This window comes from Folsomia candida, unplaced genomic scaffold (assembly GCF_002217175.1).
Source record: "Folsomia candida strain VU population unplaced genomic scaffold, ASM221717v1 Fcan01_Sc004, whole genome shotgun sequence".
In the NCBI taxonomy this organism is placed as follows: domain Eukaryota; kingdom Metazoa; phylum Arthropoda; class Collembola; order Entomobryomorpha; family Isotomidae; genus Folsomia; species Folsomia candida.
In genome coordinates, this window is record NW_019091196.1 from 10,808,945 (window position 1) to 10,823,621 (window position 14,677).

The following is a 14,677-nucleotide window of genomic DNA, read 5'->3' on the forward strand; positions in this document are numbered from 1 at the left end:
TCTCTGAAAAATCTCATTTTATTAGGCACCACAAGAACGTTTTAAAATTACGGAAACAACGGAAATTATTCGTATTCGTCATATTCTTGATAATCAAAATCCTCAGGGGCAAAATCGTATTCGTATTCGTCACTGTCACTGTCGTAATCATCGGCATGGCCATAGTCCTCCATTTCGAGCATTCCGTAGTCACCAATTTCTCCAGATATGTAGTCGTCACTCAATTCTAAAACACGAGAAAAGTGTAGGAATGCATAAAACAATTCTATAGTTTATTATATGTATGTGCGTACCACCAGCTTGTAATGCTGACCATCTTGGATCGGTGGGCAACCAATTTGGAACAAATCGTTTCGATCGACTATGAACAGGGGCTCCTTGCACTGGAAGAATTAATGCAAAATTATTATAAATCTTGCCAATTTCTATTTTATTAAGTATTTACATACAAGTTAAATGATTGGCATAAAATCCACTTAAGTAAAAAATACCTGATAGGATGACATAGCATATCACCCCAATTAAAGCTATCGTCGTTTTGGACTTCATGTTAATTTCTATAAGTGTTTGTTGTATATTGAGATGATTCGTTGTCAGTGCAAAAACTCTCTGATCTTGTCACTGATTCAGCAATTTATAAGTTTTCGTGATTTGTCAATTATTGCATAATTTCCTAATTGAAATGGAAAACTGAATGTAGTTTGAACAATTCACTGTAATCAGTTTTTTCAATTAAACAATGGAGTACGTAAAGAAATTCAATGGTCGAAATTGCATAACCTAAGTAATCGAAAGTTGTCATTGTTTTGTCAGAAAATATTTAAACCCGTGTGTTTCAATGTCATGCTAATTTCCAACAAAATTGTATTAGTAATATCAGAAAGTATGCAAGTATGTACCAGTTGATGGAGAAAATGAGAAGATTTCTAACAAAAGCAAGCGACAGAATGAGGACATAGCCAACAATTATGATCGATTTCAAATTCCAAGAAATTTCGTCCGACGACTGTCATATTTTTCCAGACTTTTGCAAACTTTTTGAGAAAACACCTTCCAGAATATTTTTTGAAGGTTTCCTTCCTACGAATTGATTTCATACATATGATGAATGGAGAATAGCTTGTTAGTTATGTAGGTATAAAATGACACGTGTGTTGTTTGTGGGTAAATTCCGTGTAGATGAATGACGTGGGTGCTGAAGCCTTAATTATTTTTGGTACTTACTTGCAGGTCCCTGTCGAGGCAGCCTATTTGTACGACGCGGTCATGATTTATGCCAAGGCCCTAAGGGACGTCTTGGACAAAGGACAAGATCCCCGAAACGGGAGCGCAATTTTTGAAAATATTAAAAACCGACCTTATCGCTCAATACAGGGTTATCATGTAAGTCCTACTTACTAAATAATAGTAACATCTCGTTAACCATTCCACCCACAATCACGTACATACACAAATGCATAAGTAGTTGCCATATGTTCACCACCATATCTATCTCAATTTCCCCACCGTCTTCCAACAGGTGTTAATTGACGAGAACGGCGATGCTGAAGGGAATTACACCGTGATATCAATGTTACCCTTACTCGAGGACCAAGATAATACCACACCCCTTCCTCCCAGCAATCAATCAACGTCACCCCCACCTGCATTCTCCGCGTGGTCCAACCTTCACCATTCTCCTGGTTTCACCTCACGTCAAACCAGCTCCTACTACAATTATACGGACCCCGTGACCAACGTAACGATCCGCATGAGCATGCAGCCGGTGGGATATTTTCAACAGGCCATCAGTCCATCGGGAAGTGGGGATGACATTGCTGTGAGTGATGGCATGACTTTTTTAACAAGATTTAGCAGAAATGAGTACAATGACGCAATGCAAAATGAAGCCGTTTCAGTTCAAATCGAGAATTTTCCTTGGCACCATTTTCTCTCAAGAAAGACGCAGTAGTTATTCCAATAATTGGCTTACTTTCCTTTCTCAACGTGCGTACGTAATACCAATAAATGGACGCCGCCGGTGGCTCATTTGCTTCTTCCCCACTTTCATTTTCACAGCCATGTTTCCATTTACATAGTTCTTTCTAGGCGTCAAGCTGGACAATGTGGTGATGGTGGTTCTTGACTCCTGAACTAACCCACCATCACATTCAATGTATTTTGTGAATTGATCTAGGTTTTCCAGTATTTCAATGAATCCCGACCAATTCAATGGGTTGGAGGTTCCGCCCCGAGGACAGAGCCGAGATGTGGTTTCGACAATGAGAAATGTGACACCAAACCGGACTGGAGGATTGTTGTGATCTCTTGTGTTTTCGGGTCTATTTTCATGGTCGCCGTCATCTTACTCTACAAGTAAGATAACTACGTGAATGTTAATATTTGCCAGTTAAGTACTTACCAGAGTGAAAATTAAGTCCCTCATAAATAGCTGGAAAATCCAATCAAGAGTTGTTTAGGGTCGAATTTAGTCTCCGCTTTAAGAATGCATATACGTTGAAAAAATCTCATAACTAAAAGACAGAGACGACGGTTGCGTCTCCTTGTGTGCCGAGAGATTTTTTGCTAATGAGGGGGGGGCGGGGCGAAGAGAGCAGCTGATTTTCATGTAAACAATACAGGCAGTTGCATGTAAAAAGTTGCTTTGGATTTTGAGAGTGACCGTTCCCACACCCAAAACGGGGCATCGCGAACCAGAAAGGGAGCAAAATCCCGACTAAAACTTCTAATTTGCAGCTAATACAAAATGGATTTATTTCATTTTGGTGGCAATGCATTCCTAGTTTGTGCTTTATAATTGCCATGTTGCATAAATTCCATAATAAATTTCAGAGAAAAGTATTGGACAGGAACATGGAAGTTATCATGTTCCAATCTAATACTTTTCTCTGAAATTTATTATGGAATTTATGCAACATGGCAATTATAAAGCACAAACTAGGAATGCATTGCCACCAAAATGAAATAAATCCATTTTGTATTAGCTGCAAATTAGAAGTTTTAGTGACAAAAATCATTTACATTACTGGTAAGTGGTGAGGAGGAAAACTCACTCGCTCACTAGGATGCACAGACTGTACCCAAAATCAAACTTTAAGCTTATCATCATTCTTTTCTGTTCTATTTATTGTTGTAGGGGGGCTAAAATTAAAGAGCATACATAAAGAGAAGTACGTACATATAGACAATTTGCGACAAAAAGTTCTTGACCCCAAAAAGATGTTGCCCCGTTTTGGTAAAACTTGCCAGATTATTATTGCGAGCCACTAAATATGTGTATATTTCCGTATGAAATCAAATGTGGAAACATTATTTCTACTGTACTTCTGCTGCATCCGATTGTCCATGCACAAGTAACAAGTAGGTTAGTTGGTCTGCATGTCAGGCGGAAGTTTATTATTTTTATAACCGAAAATTCAGCAGATGAGACAACTTTCGCAGCATGAGATGAACTTCTTTGGATTGATATCACATGGTCATGTCATGAAGGAAACCACTTGTTTCTCCGCTAACGGTGGTATTCACGAGAAACTTTGGGATATATATGGTCGAATCAGCGTAACAAAAGTAGCGTACTTGTCTCTCTATGCTCCGCTTGTTTGGACCTTTGGGAATATGTATGGTCCACTTTCTGAAATGACTAAAGTTTTCGTCATGACTTTTTAGTCGACATTCGATACATTTTTCAATGCCGTGTCATGTCATTTGCTTGGTGAGTACCTTTTTCTGAAGTTGCATAACAAGACAGTTCAAGTACAAGGAAGAAATGGTTATTTTCCTGAATACGACAGAGATGCCAAATAATAAGTGTTTACCTCAGAAATAATTTCATGGTACAAATTTTTAGTGTTTTTTTTCGAATTTCCACTCAGGCATTACCGCTACGAACAAAAACTCGCTTGTCTCCTATGGAAAATTGATATGAAAGATGTCATCATCATACCCATGGGTCCACTCGAGCCAATCAGTGGAACAAAGAGCACGGTATACAAAATTTTGAAGATTATTATTGTCCAATCGCCCAGATTCGTGTTAAAACTAATTTTTTTAACATGTACCAGGTTGCCCTGTGTCGTCAACTTTTGGGAGCTGCCGTGGATGCAGATGCCCCATTGGAACTGGCCTGCAAAAAGGCCTACACCAGGATCGGGTTCTACAAAGGGATGGTAAGCACAAGAGATACAAATATTTATTCTCATCCTATTTTACATACACATGTCACATATACATAATTTATTTATATATTTGGAATTTAGGTCGTCGCGATAAAACCCATTTACAAGAAAAATATTGATCTCACGAGGAATATTCGAAAGGAGTTAAAACAGGTGAGTGGGTTGTCAATTATAATTTTTTGATTGTCTAAATACGTATTTCTGTAGTTGTCATTTGCATTTATAAACCTTGAACTCTATTGGAAAATCTCAAAAAGTCCAAAAATATAGATTTCCTAGACTGTCTAATCTTACTTTTAAAATTATGACGCATTTATTTGTCACATCAATCCAATAATTCCCCATAATCACCAATTACCTCCCACACTCACACTTCTTCCAAACGAATGGTGTCCACTAATAGACATCTTCTTGAACTCGTGTGATTTTAAGATTTATTTAGAATAAATTGAGACGATGATTGGGCAATTGCTTGTGTAGGCGAGACACACTCACACACAGTTGAAAATAGCACTTGAAAGTTGTCGCATTATTAGATCATCCAAGCAATTTGATTTCATATACACATATTTTTATAACAAACGCAAAACATTCATTTCTTGCGCAACAACATTAGATTTTTACATCTGATTAACCTTCACCTCTAAATTTAACTAGTAAATTGTAAACGTATTTTGAAAATATTTAACTCAATCTCGAATGACGCAAGTGGCACTATTTATTTCTATGTGCTCCAATTATATGCAATTTCTTATCGATACTGATGGAATGCAGGATTGGTAAAATATGTATTTGCTCGTGGAAATTCTGTTGCATTATTCTGCCTGCAATTCGAGCCAGATTTCTGATTTTGCTCCAACAGAGTTGAAGAGATTGAACATAAATACTCCGAATCGCGTCCCATGCAATAAACTATTTGTTCTGCACTTTCCTTTTTCCGTCTAGATCCGTGAACTTCGGCACGAAAACATAATCCCATTTATAGGTGCGAGTGTGGATCACGCGAATATTTGCATTCTCACTGCATACTCGGCCCGTGGAAGTTTGGAGGATGTGCTGCAAAACGAAGATCTCCATTTGGACAAGATGTTTCTGGCCTCCCTTGTATTCGATCTGATTAAGGTTTGCTTATCTTGACTGTCTTGATTTCTCCGATGCTGCGGAAACTAGGGTGCGACGAGAGCATGACAAAGGTTGATTTGCTATTAGCTTAGAGACCATTTTTTGGGGCTGAGGACACTGCGAGACAAACAAATGTAAACTCTGGGATAGTACAAACAACGGCCAAATCAAACGAATCCTATCAAACAAAGCAGATACAGACGGAGAGAGGGCAAAGTTTGTTTGAGTGTCGGAGTGGAGTTGAATAAATTAATCTTACTCAACTCATCATCGCTGTTTTCTTTAGACAAGGCTGAAAAGTAAGTTTGCCGATGATGACAGAGCCCCGATTATTAAACAACTCGCAATAAAGGGTTTCTATCTACTTGTTTGTTGCATAACAGGAGAGAGAGTCGGGGAAATTAACGACAATGCGTTATTTCACCTACATTCCGGAGTGAAAGTCTCTTAATGAAAGCCTTCAAACGGCTTAGGAGGAAAGATTTACTACTTGCCTCTTTCAGATTTTGATGTCCTTTGTACGACATGAGTGAACAATGACCCACAAGTGGTATGACTCCACGGCCACATTTATATGCCTTCAAAAAATTATAAAGTTTAATATTGGATATGAGAAAACAACCATCTGGGAATATGAATTTTCAAAATCCGAGTAAAATTGGATTTTTGGTGTGGGTTTGAACAAATGAAAACATGACTTTTTTCGTGTTTTTGGCTGCTTAATGTGGCCTTGGAATCAAACCCCTTGTTCTTATTCACCTAACAACATATCCAAAGGGCATTGAAATCTGAGAGTGACAGGTAGTGAAGCCTTCCTCCTTAGTAAAGCCCGTGCCTGGATTTGATCGCATTTAATTAAACAAACGGATTATTATGAATATTGATGCAAACTACCCCACTCGACTATCTTCTCCCCTCCCCCCCCCCTAATGAACCCATTTTGCTTATCATCAAATTCATTTGACTCAAATATACACCGAATTTGAAATCGATCGATAAGTTATCGCGTGTTTTCAGACTGACAAATAGACACGACTTACAATCCTTGACTCTGACCGTACTACGGAAATTAGATTAGCTGTTAAATTAGCTGTTGGTTTGTTTGTAGCAAAGATGTGTTGTTTTGCTTCCGTTAACGAATCGTCTTGCTGGCATAAATATTTGCTTAGTTATGCAAATTGAGACAATTCCTGTAATTTCAGGGGATGATTTATCTCCACGATAGTGAAATCATGTCACACGGGAATCTGAAGTCATCTAATTGCTTGGTCGACTCGAGATGGTAAATTTCATACTTTGAAAATGTGATGTTTCAAAATTTCAAATGACACAGAATACATCCTACGTATTTATTTGAAATGCAGGGTCCTACAAATCTCAGACTTTGGCTTGAATGAGTTCAAAGGTATACAGCATTAAAACCTTAGTTAGTGCATATTTCAGTAATAATTAAGTGAATTCCACAATGCCACTCATAGCTGGACAAGACGTAAGGCGAGATATCGGCTCCAGAATCCGAGAGGAGCGGAAGTTACTCTGGAGAGCCCCGGAACTGTTGCGTGATCTGTCCAGCTCTACGTCCAGGGGGACGCAGAAAGGTGATGTCTACTCCTTCGGGATAATTCTGTACGAGTTGGTTGGCAGGGGTGGACCATGGGGAAAAACCGGGCTGACAGTCTCAGGTAATTAACGGAACCAGATTCCCGATTTATTGTACGTTCATTAACCCACATAATTTGAGACGTCCGGTTATACATAAATTTCTCAGAAATAATCGAGAAAGTGGGTCATCCCAAAGATAACGTGTATCTTCGGCCACCAACTCAGCAACTCGATGTGAGCGACACGGTTTTAAAATGTATGTTGGCGTGTTGGGAGGAAGATCCCGAGTCCCGACCGGACTTTAGGTTTATACGCGTCCGACTTAAGGAAATGCAAACTGGACTGTAAGGCTTTAAATCGAACCTTGCTTATCTACATGATATTCGATATTTGACCAATATTTTTGTGCATAAATTTCACAACAGAAAGCCCAACATTTTTGACAATATGCTCTCTATCATGGAGAAGTACGCTTGCAACTTGGAAGATTTAGTCCAGGAGAGAACGACGCAACTTATCCAAGAAAAAACCAAGACTGATGCTTTACTCCACCGAATGCTTCCAAAGTAATTATGCGCTTCACTGATCAGCTTATTGAGAAATTTTGTATTAAAATATACCTAAAAATCTAGGTCAGTGGCAGAGTCGCTGAAAAGAGGGGCACCCGTGGAAGCAGAAAGTTTTGACTATGTGACAATTTACTTCTCTGACGTAGTTGGATTTACGAAATTATCTGCGGAAAGTACGCCCATGCAGGTACAGGAGAACTTGCTATTCATTTTTACAGCCAAATAGCAGCCAATTACGCAAAATTATTTTACAGGTGGTTGAATTGCTGAATGATCTTTACACCTGCTTTGACTCAATTATTTCGAATTATGACGTCTACAAGGTTGAGACGATTGGTATGTGCAATTTTTTGAAAAATATGATATTATATGATTAGTATTATAATATAATATATATTTTTAAATTATATAGGTGATGCGTATATGGTAAGTTTTTCACCATTTATACTTTATTACTCATAAATAGAAATTATATAAGTCACTTCTAAACTTGTCTCCTCTTTTCCGTTTTTCTAGGTGGTACGTCACAGAATTCTAATTACGGTTTCGTTGAGAAGTTTTATCATGAATCTACACACGTGTTGTTTCTAATTCATTCCTGTTTAAATGTAACAATGTAGGTTAGTGGGTTACCAATCCGAAATGGGAATCAACACGCTGGCGAAGTAGCATCCATGTCTTTGCACTTATTAGATCGCATTCGCAATTTCGAAATACAGCATCGACCAGGAGAACGACTCAAACTAAGGATTGGGATCCACTCTGGTGAGAGACACAATAATTCGCTTATCAGTTGATACAGTCCATAGTGTGAGCTTTTGTTATGTTTCCATTATAAATGCGGTGATCACACCCGAGGCGAATGTTCCAAATTATATTGGTGTTAACGCCGCCTTTTTATTCCGTATGTATGCATTTAAATCGAGGATGACTTTCTTATCTGTATCAATTTGGGCTTATTTTTTGTCTAGAGAATTTAATTTGTGTTGCACCGTTGTTTGGCTAGACATCCGTTGCATCCTAATTTTATCTCAATCACTGTCCAAATAAATCCAGCAATTAAAAAGTCCTCACACTATGCAGGCGAAAGATCCAGATCAGAGACAACAGTTATACATACACCATTATACAGTAAATAATCCAACAAATTAATTCCAGGTCCCGTCGTTGCTGGCGTCGTGGGGCTTAAAATGTAAGTGACCACTTTGCTGCTTCTGCGAATGGATCTCAATATTGATTATTTAATGTCTACCACATAGGCCTCGCTATTGTCTGTTTGGGGACACTGTTAATACCGCATCGAGAATGGAGAGTTCCGGTGAGGCGTTAAAAATCCACATTTCCGAAGTTACCAAAAACGTATTGGAGGCGTTGGGAGGATATTATTACACCGAGAGAGGGATTATACCAATCAAGGCGAGTAGGATTCGGATTAATTAGTGCGAACCGAGGGCTTACACGATATGTATGAGAAGATTCTAATGTGTTTGGGATTACAGGGTAAAGGAGAAATGCGAACGTATTGGTTGACCGGAGAAGATCCTTCAAAATCCAGGAGGAATTCCACCGAAGCGGAAGAATCCGCTGCGACTAATCTCCTTCTACGCAACAATAATTGCACGGAATGCATCTGTGAATGTGAAAGTGGTCAGAGGGGTGAACCAGGTAATGGATCTTATAGTATGCAAATTATGCAATATACATTTTTCCATGATATCAAAAACAATTTGATTTGCAATTATGCGGACATATTGCTCAACATTACTTATTCTTTATTTTTAGAGCAAAATATATGTCCCAACAAATGCTTGGCACTGGACGTGAACGGCGTTGCGGTTGGAGATCAGCCAAACCAACTCATAAACATGCGACTTTTCAAACCTACTACGTGGTTGTTGGCAGAATGCAACAATGGAAAACTGGTAATAATAAATGTCATGAAAATGCACCTGAAAAATGGTTTTTTAACTCTTTCTCTTCACATTTTCCCTTCAGGATCACATTGGCGGAGGCGTAAACAAGAAAACTATTGGAATCGGAGGACGGTATGTGAGCTGTTCCAACGTGTTTCAAGAATGCAAGGCGAGCATTATTAAGGAACTCAAGAAAACTGGAACCTCTCATCCGTCAAATAGGTTCCGATCTGCTCCAATAATCACTTTCATCGACACCTCCTCCAACCCATTCACGGGAACACCGGGAGGTTTTCCATACGAGGAACCAAAGTTTGTTTAAAATCCCATCAACAAAACAACAACGATCTGCCAAGAAAAATATGGAGCAGACGGAAAGAAAGCGGTGCATACTATTTTGCATAGAAAGTAATATTGGTTTGGCATTTGGTGTCTCATGACATGAATTTTTGTTGATTCTACACAAACCATTTAAAAATATTCTCTCTCAATGTCTCAAACTTTATATTTAATTATTTACAAAATGCAACAAACCGAATCCGAATTCCACATTTTACTATGCGACTGATGCATACTGTGAGTAAAATGTAGTTACAAACTTATGTAGTTAGATAAAATTGTTGTAGGAAATAGTGGAAATTATATATTTTAGAAGATACATATTGATATTGATATTAATTATCGTAACGTTGTTTTTGAACAAATGTGAAGCATGTACCTTGTCGTGGGTGAAAGTTGATGTAATATTTACTATATATGGTCGTTCGTACCTTCTCAATGTGATTATTCAAGTATTATATGAAAACTGGTACAATTGTTAAATTAAACTATTGTGTAAAAAACACTGAAAAAATATTTGTGGATATTATGAAATACATGTATTACATACAACAATTGTAAATTTGTAGTAGAGTAGAAGTATTCAATATTATTCGTAATTTCTTGTGTAACATGTGCATATAATAAAAAATCGTTTAAAAATTGAACTTAATTTGTGCTTGGAGATAACTTGCCCATGAAAATTCTGCGTCCGCCCTAACCTGAAATGCATTGTTTTCTTAGAGATCCTTCCCTCATAAATTGCGAAGGTTACATATGCATGCTAATTATTAAAGTGTCATAAAATTATTTAAAGCCACTTTTATCCTTGAAACTTATCCCAAATCCCACCCCAATTTCACGAAGTCACTTCAACTCGAGTAAGAAACACCATACATTCCAGACGAGCAGAATGGAACAGGTAAAAATAATAACTTTGCACAAAAGAACAATTAATCATTCACACAAATAGGAGATCCTCCCAACCATTAATCAAACACTTTGATCATGCAAAACCCAGCTAATTGACATTAGTCTTATACTTTGTAACGACAAAATCGACAAAAAACCCTCTTAATTAATTAAAATTCTAAAAAATGCATCTCATTTCTTTAATGGATTGCATTAATATATTCATAATTTATTTATTTATGTAGGGACAGATTCTTCCCCTGTTATGATATCACATCATCTCAAATCAAGTATCAAGAACAGCCATCACGATTGAATGATTTACTTCCTTGGTTTCACAATGCATCGATTTAAATCTCCAAAAAAACTTCACCTCCATCCATCCAAACAAGCCCAGAGACCACAATGATCATCACCTCTCACACATAAAACAAAATCAATCTCGACCATCACATCAAAATTGTAAATAAAAACAGATTGACCACAAAAGAGGAAGGAAATACGAGCACGTCGCATCGTCGTGGACATGTCCAAAGTCAGAGGTTCGAACAAAAGGAGTGAACGCCCAAAAAAGTAGAATTTTACATACGTAAATGGCAACTTTTCAGCATTCCTGCGATCAATCTAGATCATGGATAATCCCTGAAAATGATATGACAAGGAATTTCTCCTACTGTGATGAAATTTGAGTCGGACAGATCTAAATATAAACAAATAAATTATATCTGCACAAACTAATTTTCTTAAAGAACGATAAAAATGCACATTCATCACAACATTCAATTGTTCAAAAAAAGTTCATAAATTCCAATCGCTTTTCTAATAGGGATTATTATTACTATTCCATCGAAGCAGTGGTCTCAAATTAGTATGCAGATTGGAGATCAATTCTTGACAAGGTGAACGGGTTTACCTCCACGGAATATGCATGCATACGATACCTGCACGCGATAAACAGATAGCATTCCTTAAACTAAAATGCAGTTATGTAGTGAGCAGATAGGTTCTGGTTAAGTGTTATCGAACAATAAGATACATGATATAATAGCTGTGCGGCGACTTTATGTACTATCTCATGTGACAGGGCGTTGCAGTTTTAACACCATGATTATGATGGGTAAATTTCGTTTCTGAATATTTGTAATGTCCAGTATTTGAATTTATGTGTACTTGGCAAAATCAGCATGAACATTAAAATGCCAAAATTCACTAGTTGTACATTATTTTTTAGAAAAACATTCTAAATTTCTGAAATTTGGAAAACCAGTAAGCATCTTCAAGAATGAACCCCTAATCTCAAAATGGCTAAAATTCACGAGTCATACATTATATTTTTAGAAAAATTTGTACATTTCTGAAAATTTGGAAAACCAGCAAATTATTAGCATCTTCAAGAATGAAACGCTAATCTCATCCTATTTCTATGTAATCTCTTCCCATTTGCGAATGTATCAACGTTACCATTGCTGCATGCACGACTCACTTTGAGCACTTATTATTATCCCAGTGCAAACGCAAACTGCGGCAAAATAGGCAAGTTTTTGCTCTACCCCTTGAATTGAACGCTGTCTTCTTTGTCTAGGATGGCTTGTAATGAAAAGGATATGAAAAATCACTCGACCGATCTCATTCCTTCCAAAGCTCTTGATGTGGCAACTCTCTATCGCAAATTAATTTCCTACCTGTCCCACAATTTGCATACAATTCGTAAATCTGTGCTAAACTCGGATCCTTTTTCTGCACTGTGTGAAAAATAAAATAGATTGTTGATTGATAATTCGTATTTTAAATAAATTTCAATCATCTTAAAAATAGTTTCGGCAAAACTGTGTATTAAGAAAAAATTATCGAACCTCTCCGCTTACCTGTTTACACGTATAAACTGAAAATTAACCCAGTATTGAATTAAGAGAGAACTGTGATAAAAAGTGACTTTAATAAAGTTAGTTAAACACGTCTGACTTTCGCTAAATCATTTTGTGGTCAATGAGAGTTTTATGTTTTGAGGAAAATCGCTGTGCCAGTTTTTTCCTTATAAAAACAATCTAATAAAAAATTAAATTCGAGTACTCATCAAAAATATCAGACTTTAAATAAATAATAATCTGAAATTTTATCGCACGTGTTAATTAACAATTTTCATATTTGATGAAGTTAAGTAAATTAAGTTGTACCCAAAATTAGTTAAGTTACAACTATCGCATTAATTAAGTTGTAACAAATAAAAAATTGGGTTGAGTACAATTACAAGTTAAATGTTTGCGATTTACATAAACATTTTCGTGACTTCATGTCATCCAAAAAGTGCAACAAGAATCGCGTGGTTATAACTTTAAAGTCAAACTGCAATAATCTAAATTTTTAACCACAATTCCCCTAAAGATGAAATTCTAATCAAATTCGAAAAGTGAATGTTAATGCCAAAGTTTATGGAGGGTCAAGTTTAAAATACCTGAATCATCATATTAACGCCGTGCTCGTTATTCGAGACACTTTTATCTCAGATTAAATTGCATGTAGACAAAGCCGACTCGTTTACATAAATCTGTTGCGTTCGACTTTGTGATAATATTCATTTTGTAACTTTAGCACATTGTATTTCTACTGCAACGGAGTGGCTCCGTTTCTTTGAACAGAAATCAAATGTAGCAAGAAAAAAAACTTGCATTATAAATCTACCCAAGAAATTTCACTTTGTGCAAATAAACCGTGACTGATTTTTAAAAGATAGAAAAAGTTATAAAATGGGGAACTTTGCTTGCATTTGGACATTAACTATTTGCTTGTTGATCTCTGCCAATTTCTTTTTGGAAATTAATGGACATCATGATCATGATCATGATCATCGCCAAGAATATTTTGGTGTGACTGATGCCACTGCCAACTTTACCACGCCTTCTGTACCGGAACAGTTTGGGAATGAAACTGGAGTTCGGAACAAACGAAATGCTGGAGCAAATAGCCCTGAAAGTAAGTATTTAGTTCCATTTAAGTAGTTTAATCTTTCAGTTTTTTATAACAAAGTTCAAGGAAGTGAGTAAATAGATAAGTAGACGGCTTAACTGATGAGAAAACAAACAATTTTACACAAAGTGTAAAATTTCGCGTCAAGGTGAATACTTTTGTGTCAAATTGTGTCACAAAACTTGTGACGTGATAATAGTCGCGTCATGTCAAAAGTGCCACACCAACCCTCCAGGGGTTATCAGTTTGGGTTCTTTCTTATAAAAATCACGCTGCTCAGCACGACATGTTTACCACTTTAATTGAGAGGCCTCTTTTTTATTTGAAGATTCTCCAAAGAATTGGCACAGCATGTTCAAACAAGGAATTACATGGTATTTGGCCATAAGCTAAGAAACTTCTAATCAGTGGTGACTTTAAAGGAATGGAAGAAAATTATAATTATGTGCATCTTAAGTAAAATGGAAAGGATCTCCAAAAATTAATCTGTAAAAATAATAGTTCTTATGGGTTCGGCAAAAGTAGAAAAATTTATTTTAAATCTATTTTTTCGCATAAATTCATTTTTATTTGATCATTTCGATCTGTAATAAAACTGTTTGAGCACACGTTTTGGACTAAATGTTATAATAACACTTTCGTTTCGATTGGTAAATATTATTTTTGTTTGTGAATGGTTGGAGACTAGCACAAATAGGTAAATCAAGTATGCATTTTGCGATCCATTTCAATTTTTCATATTAAATTATACCGAGCAGAACTATCGCACTTTGTTGCATTTAAAATTGAACTCTAAGCAAAAAGTTACATATTTACTTGATATGTTACAAAACCAAGCATGCGTTGATTACTGTGAGAGCTGAATTTGGTTCGTACATAGTTTACAATTTGAACCCATTAATTTAAAATTGATACATACGTATGCACTTAAAAACTGTGGTTTCGTGAAGCTTGATACACATATTACACCAGACAATTCAAAGTTCAGGACAAGTCAAGTCCATTTGAATAAAAAAAATGAATATTGCTCAAAGTCGTGAGAGAATAATGTATATTTGGGAATTTGTAATAAACAGGACATTCAAATTGTACGCATGTAAGT

General features: G+C 36.5%; 3 protein-coding genes and 1 long non-coding RNA gene across 8 annotated transcripts in view; 3 read left to right on the forward strand and 1 right to left on the reverse strand.

Annotated features, from left to right (window-relative positions):
• LOC110849136 (guanylate cyclase 32E) overlaps positions 1-10,367 on the forward strand; it is a 32,655-nt gene extending 22,288 nt beyond the window's left edge. The window contains exons 12-32 of one of the 2 annotated variants that reach the window (XM_035851531.1): positions 1,231-1,383; positions 1,520-1,819; positions 2,177-2,355; positions 3,873-3,984; positions 4,062-4,166; positions 4,257-4,328; positions 5,121-5,297; positions 6,500-6,579; positions 6,662-6,702; positions 6,776-6,979; positions 7,066-7,243; positions 7,325-7,465; positions 7,532-7,655; positions 7,723-7,804; positions 7,881-7,896; positions 8,088-8,233; positions 8,627-8,660; positions 8,728-8,884; positions 8,968-9,133; positions 9,251-9,390; positions 9,464-10,367. In XM_035851531.1, the coding sequence (XP_035707424.1) occupies positions 1,231-1,383; positions 1,520-1,819; positions 2,177-2,355; positions 3,873-3,984; positions 4,062-4,166; positions 4,257-4,328; positions 5,121-5,297; positions 6,500-6,579; positions 6,662-6,702; positions 6,776-6,979; positions 7,066-7,243; positions 7,325-7,465; positions 7,532-7,655; positions 7,723-7,804; positions 7,881-7,896; positions 8,088-8,233; positions 8,627-8,660; positions 8,728-8,884; positions 8,968-9,133; positions 9,251-9,390; positions 9,464-9,703 (2,847 nt within the window). In that variant the 3' untranslated portion in view covers positions 9,704-10,367. Of the gene's footprint in view, positions 1-1,230; positions 1,384-1,519; positions 1,820-2,176; positions 2,356-3,872; positions 3,985-4,061; positions 4,167-4,256; positions 4,329-5,120; positions 5,298-6,499; positions 6,580-6,661; positions 6,703-6,775; positions 6,980-7,065; positions 7,244-7,324; positions 7,466-7,531; positions 7,656-7,722; positions 7,805-7,880; positions 7,897-7,984; positions 8,234-8,626; positions 8,661-8,727; positions 8,885-8,967; positions 9,134-9,250; positions 9,391-9,463 lie in introns of those variants that run through there. The other variant, XM_035851532.1, reaches the window with a different exon arrangement.
• Positions 1-14,677, reverse strand: part of LOC118435456 — an 18,787-nt gene continuing 4,110 nt past the window's right edge. The window contains exons 1-3 of one of the 4 annotated variants that reach the window (XR_004834761.1): positions 2,402-2,744; positions 294-383; positions 1-226 (exon numbers count right to left, since the gene is read on the reverse strand). Coding sequence is in view for 3 of the 4 variants with exons in the window: in XM_035851546.1 (XP_035707439.1) it covers positions 66-226; positions 294-383; positions 492-549 (309 nt within the window). In the remaining variant the exon portion in view is untranslated. Of the gene's footprint in view, positions 227-293; positions 384-491; positions 1,206-1,972; positions 2,242-2,401; positions 2,745-14,677 lie in introns of those variants that run through there. The other 3 variants (XM_035851547.1, XM_035851546.1, XM_035851545.1) reach the window with 3 other exon arrangements.
• The window catches only part of LOC110849137 (myotubularin-related protein DDB_G0290005), a 19,781-nt gene continuing 17,342 nt past the window's right edge, over positions 12,239-14,677 (forward strand). Inside the window, exon 1 of the mRNA XM_022096512.2 lies at positions 12,239-13,581. Coding sequence (XP_021952204.1) covers positions 13,356-13,581 — 226 coding nt within the window. The 5' untranslated portion in view covers positions 12,239-13,355. The remainder of the gene's footprint in view (positions 13,582-14,677) is intronic.
• Positions 13,624-14,677, forward strand: part of LOC118435457 — a 4,006-nt gene continuing 2,952 nt past the window's right edge. Inside the window, exon 1 of the long non-coding RNA XR_004834762.1 lies at positions 13,624-14,671. This is a non-coding gene — a long non-coding RNA (uncharacterized LOC118435457). The remainder of the gene's footprint in view (positions 14,672-14,677) is intronic.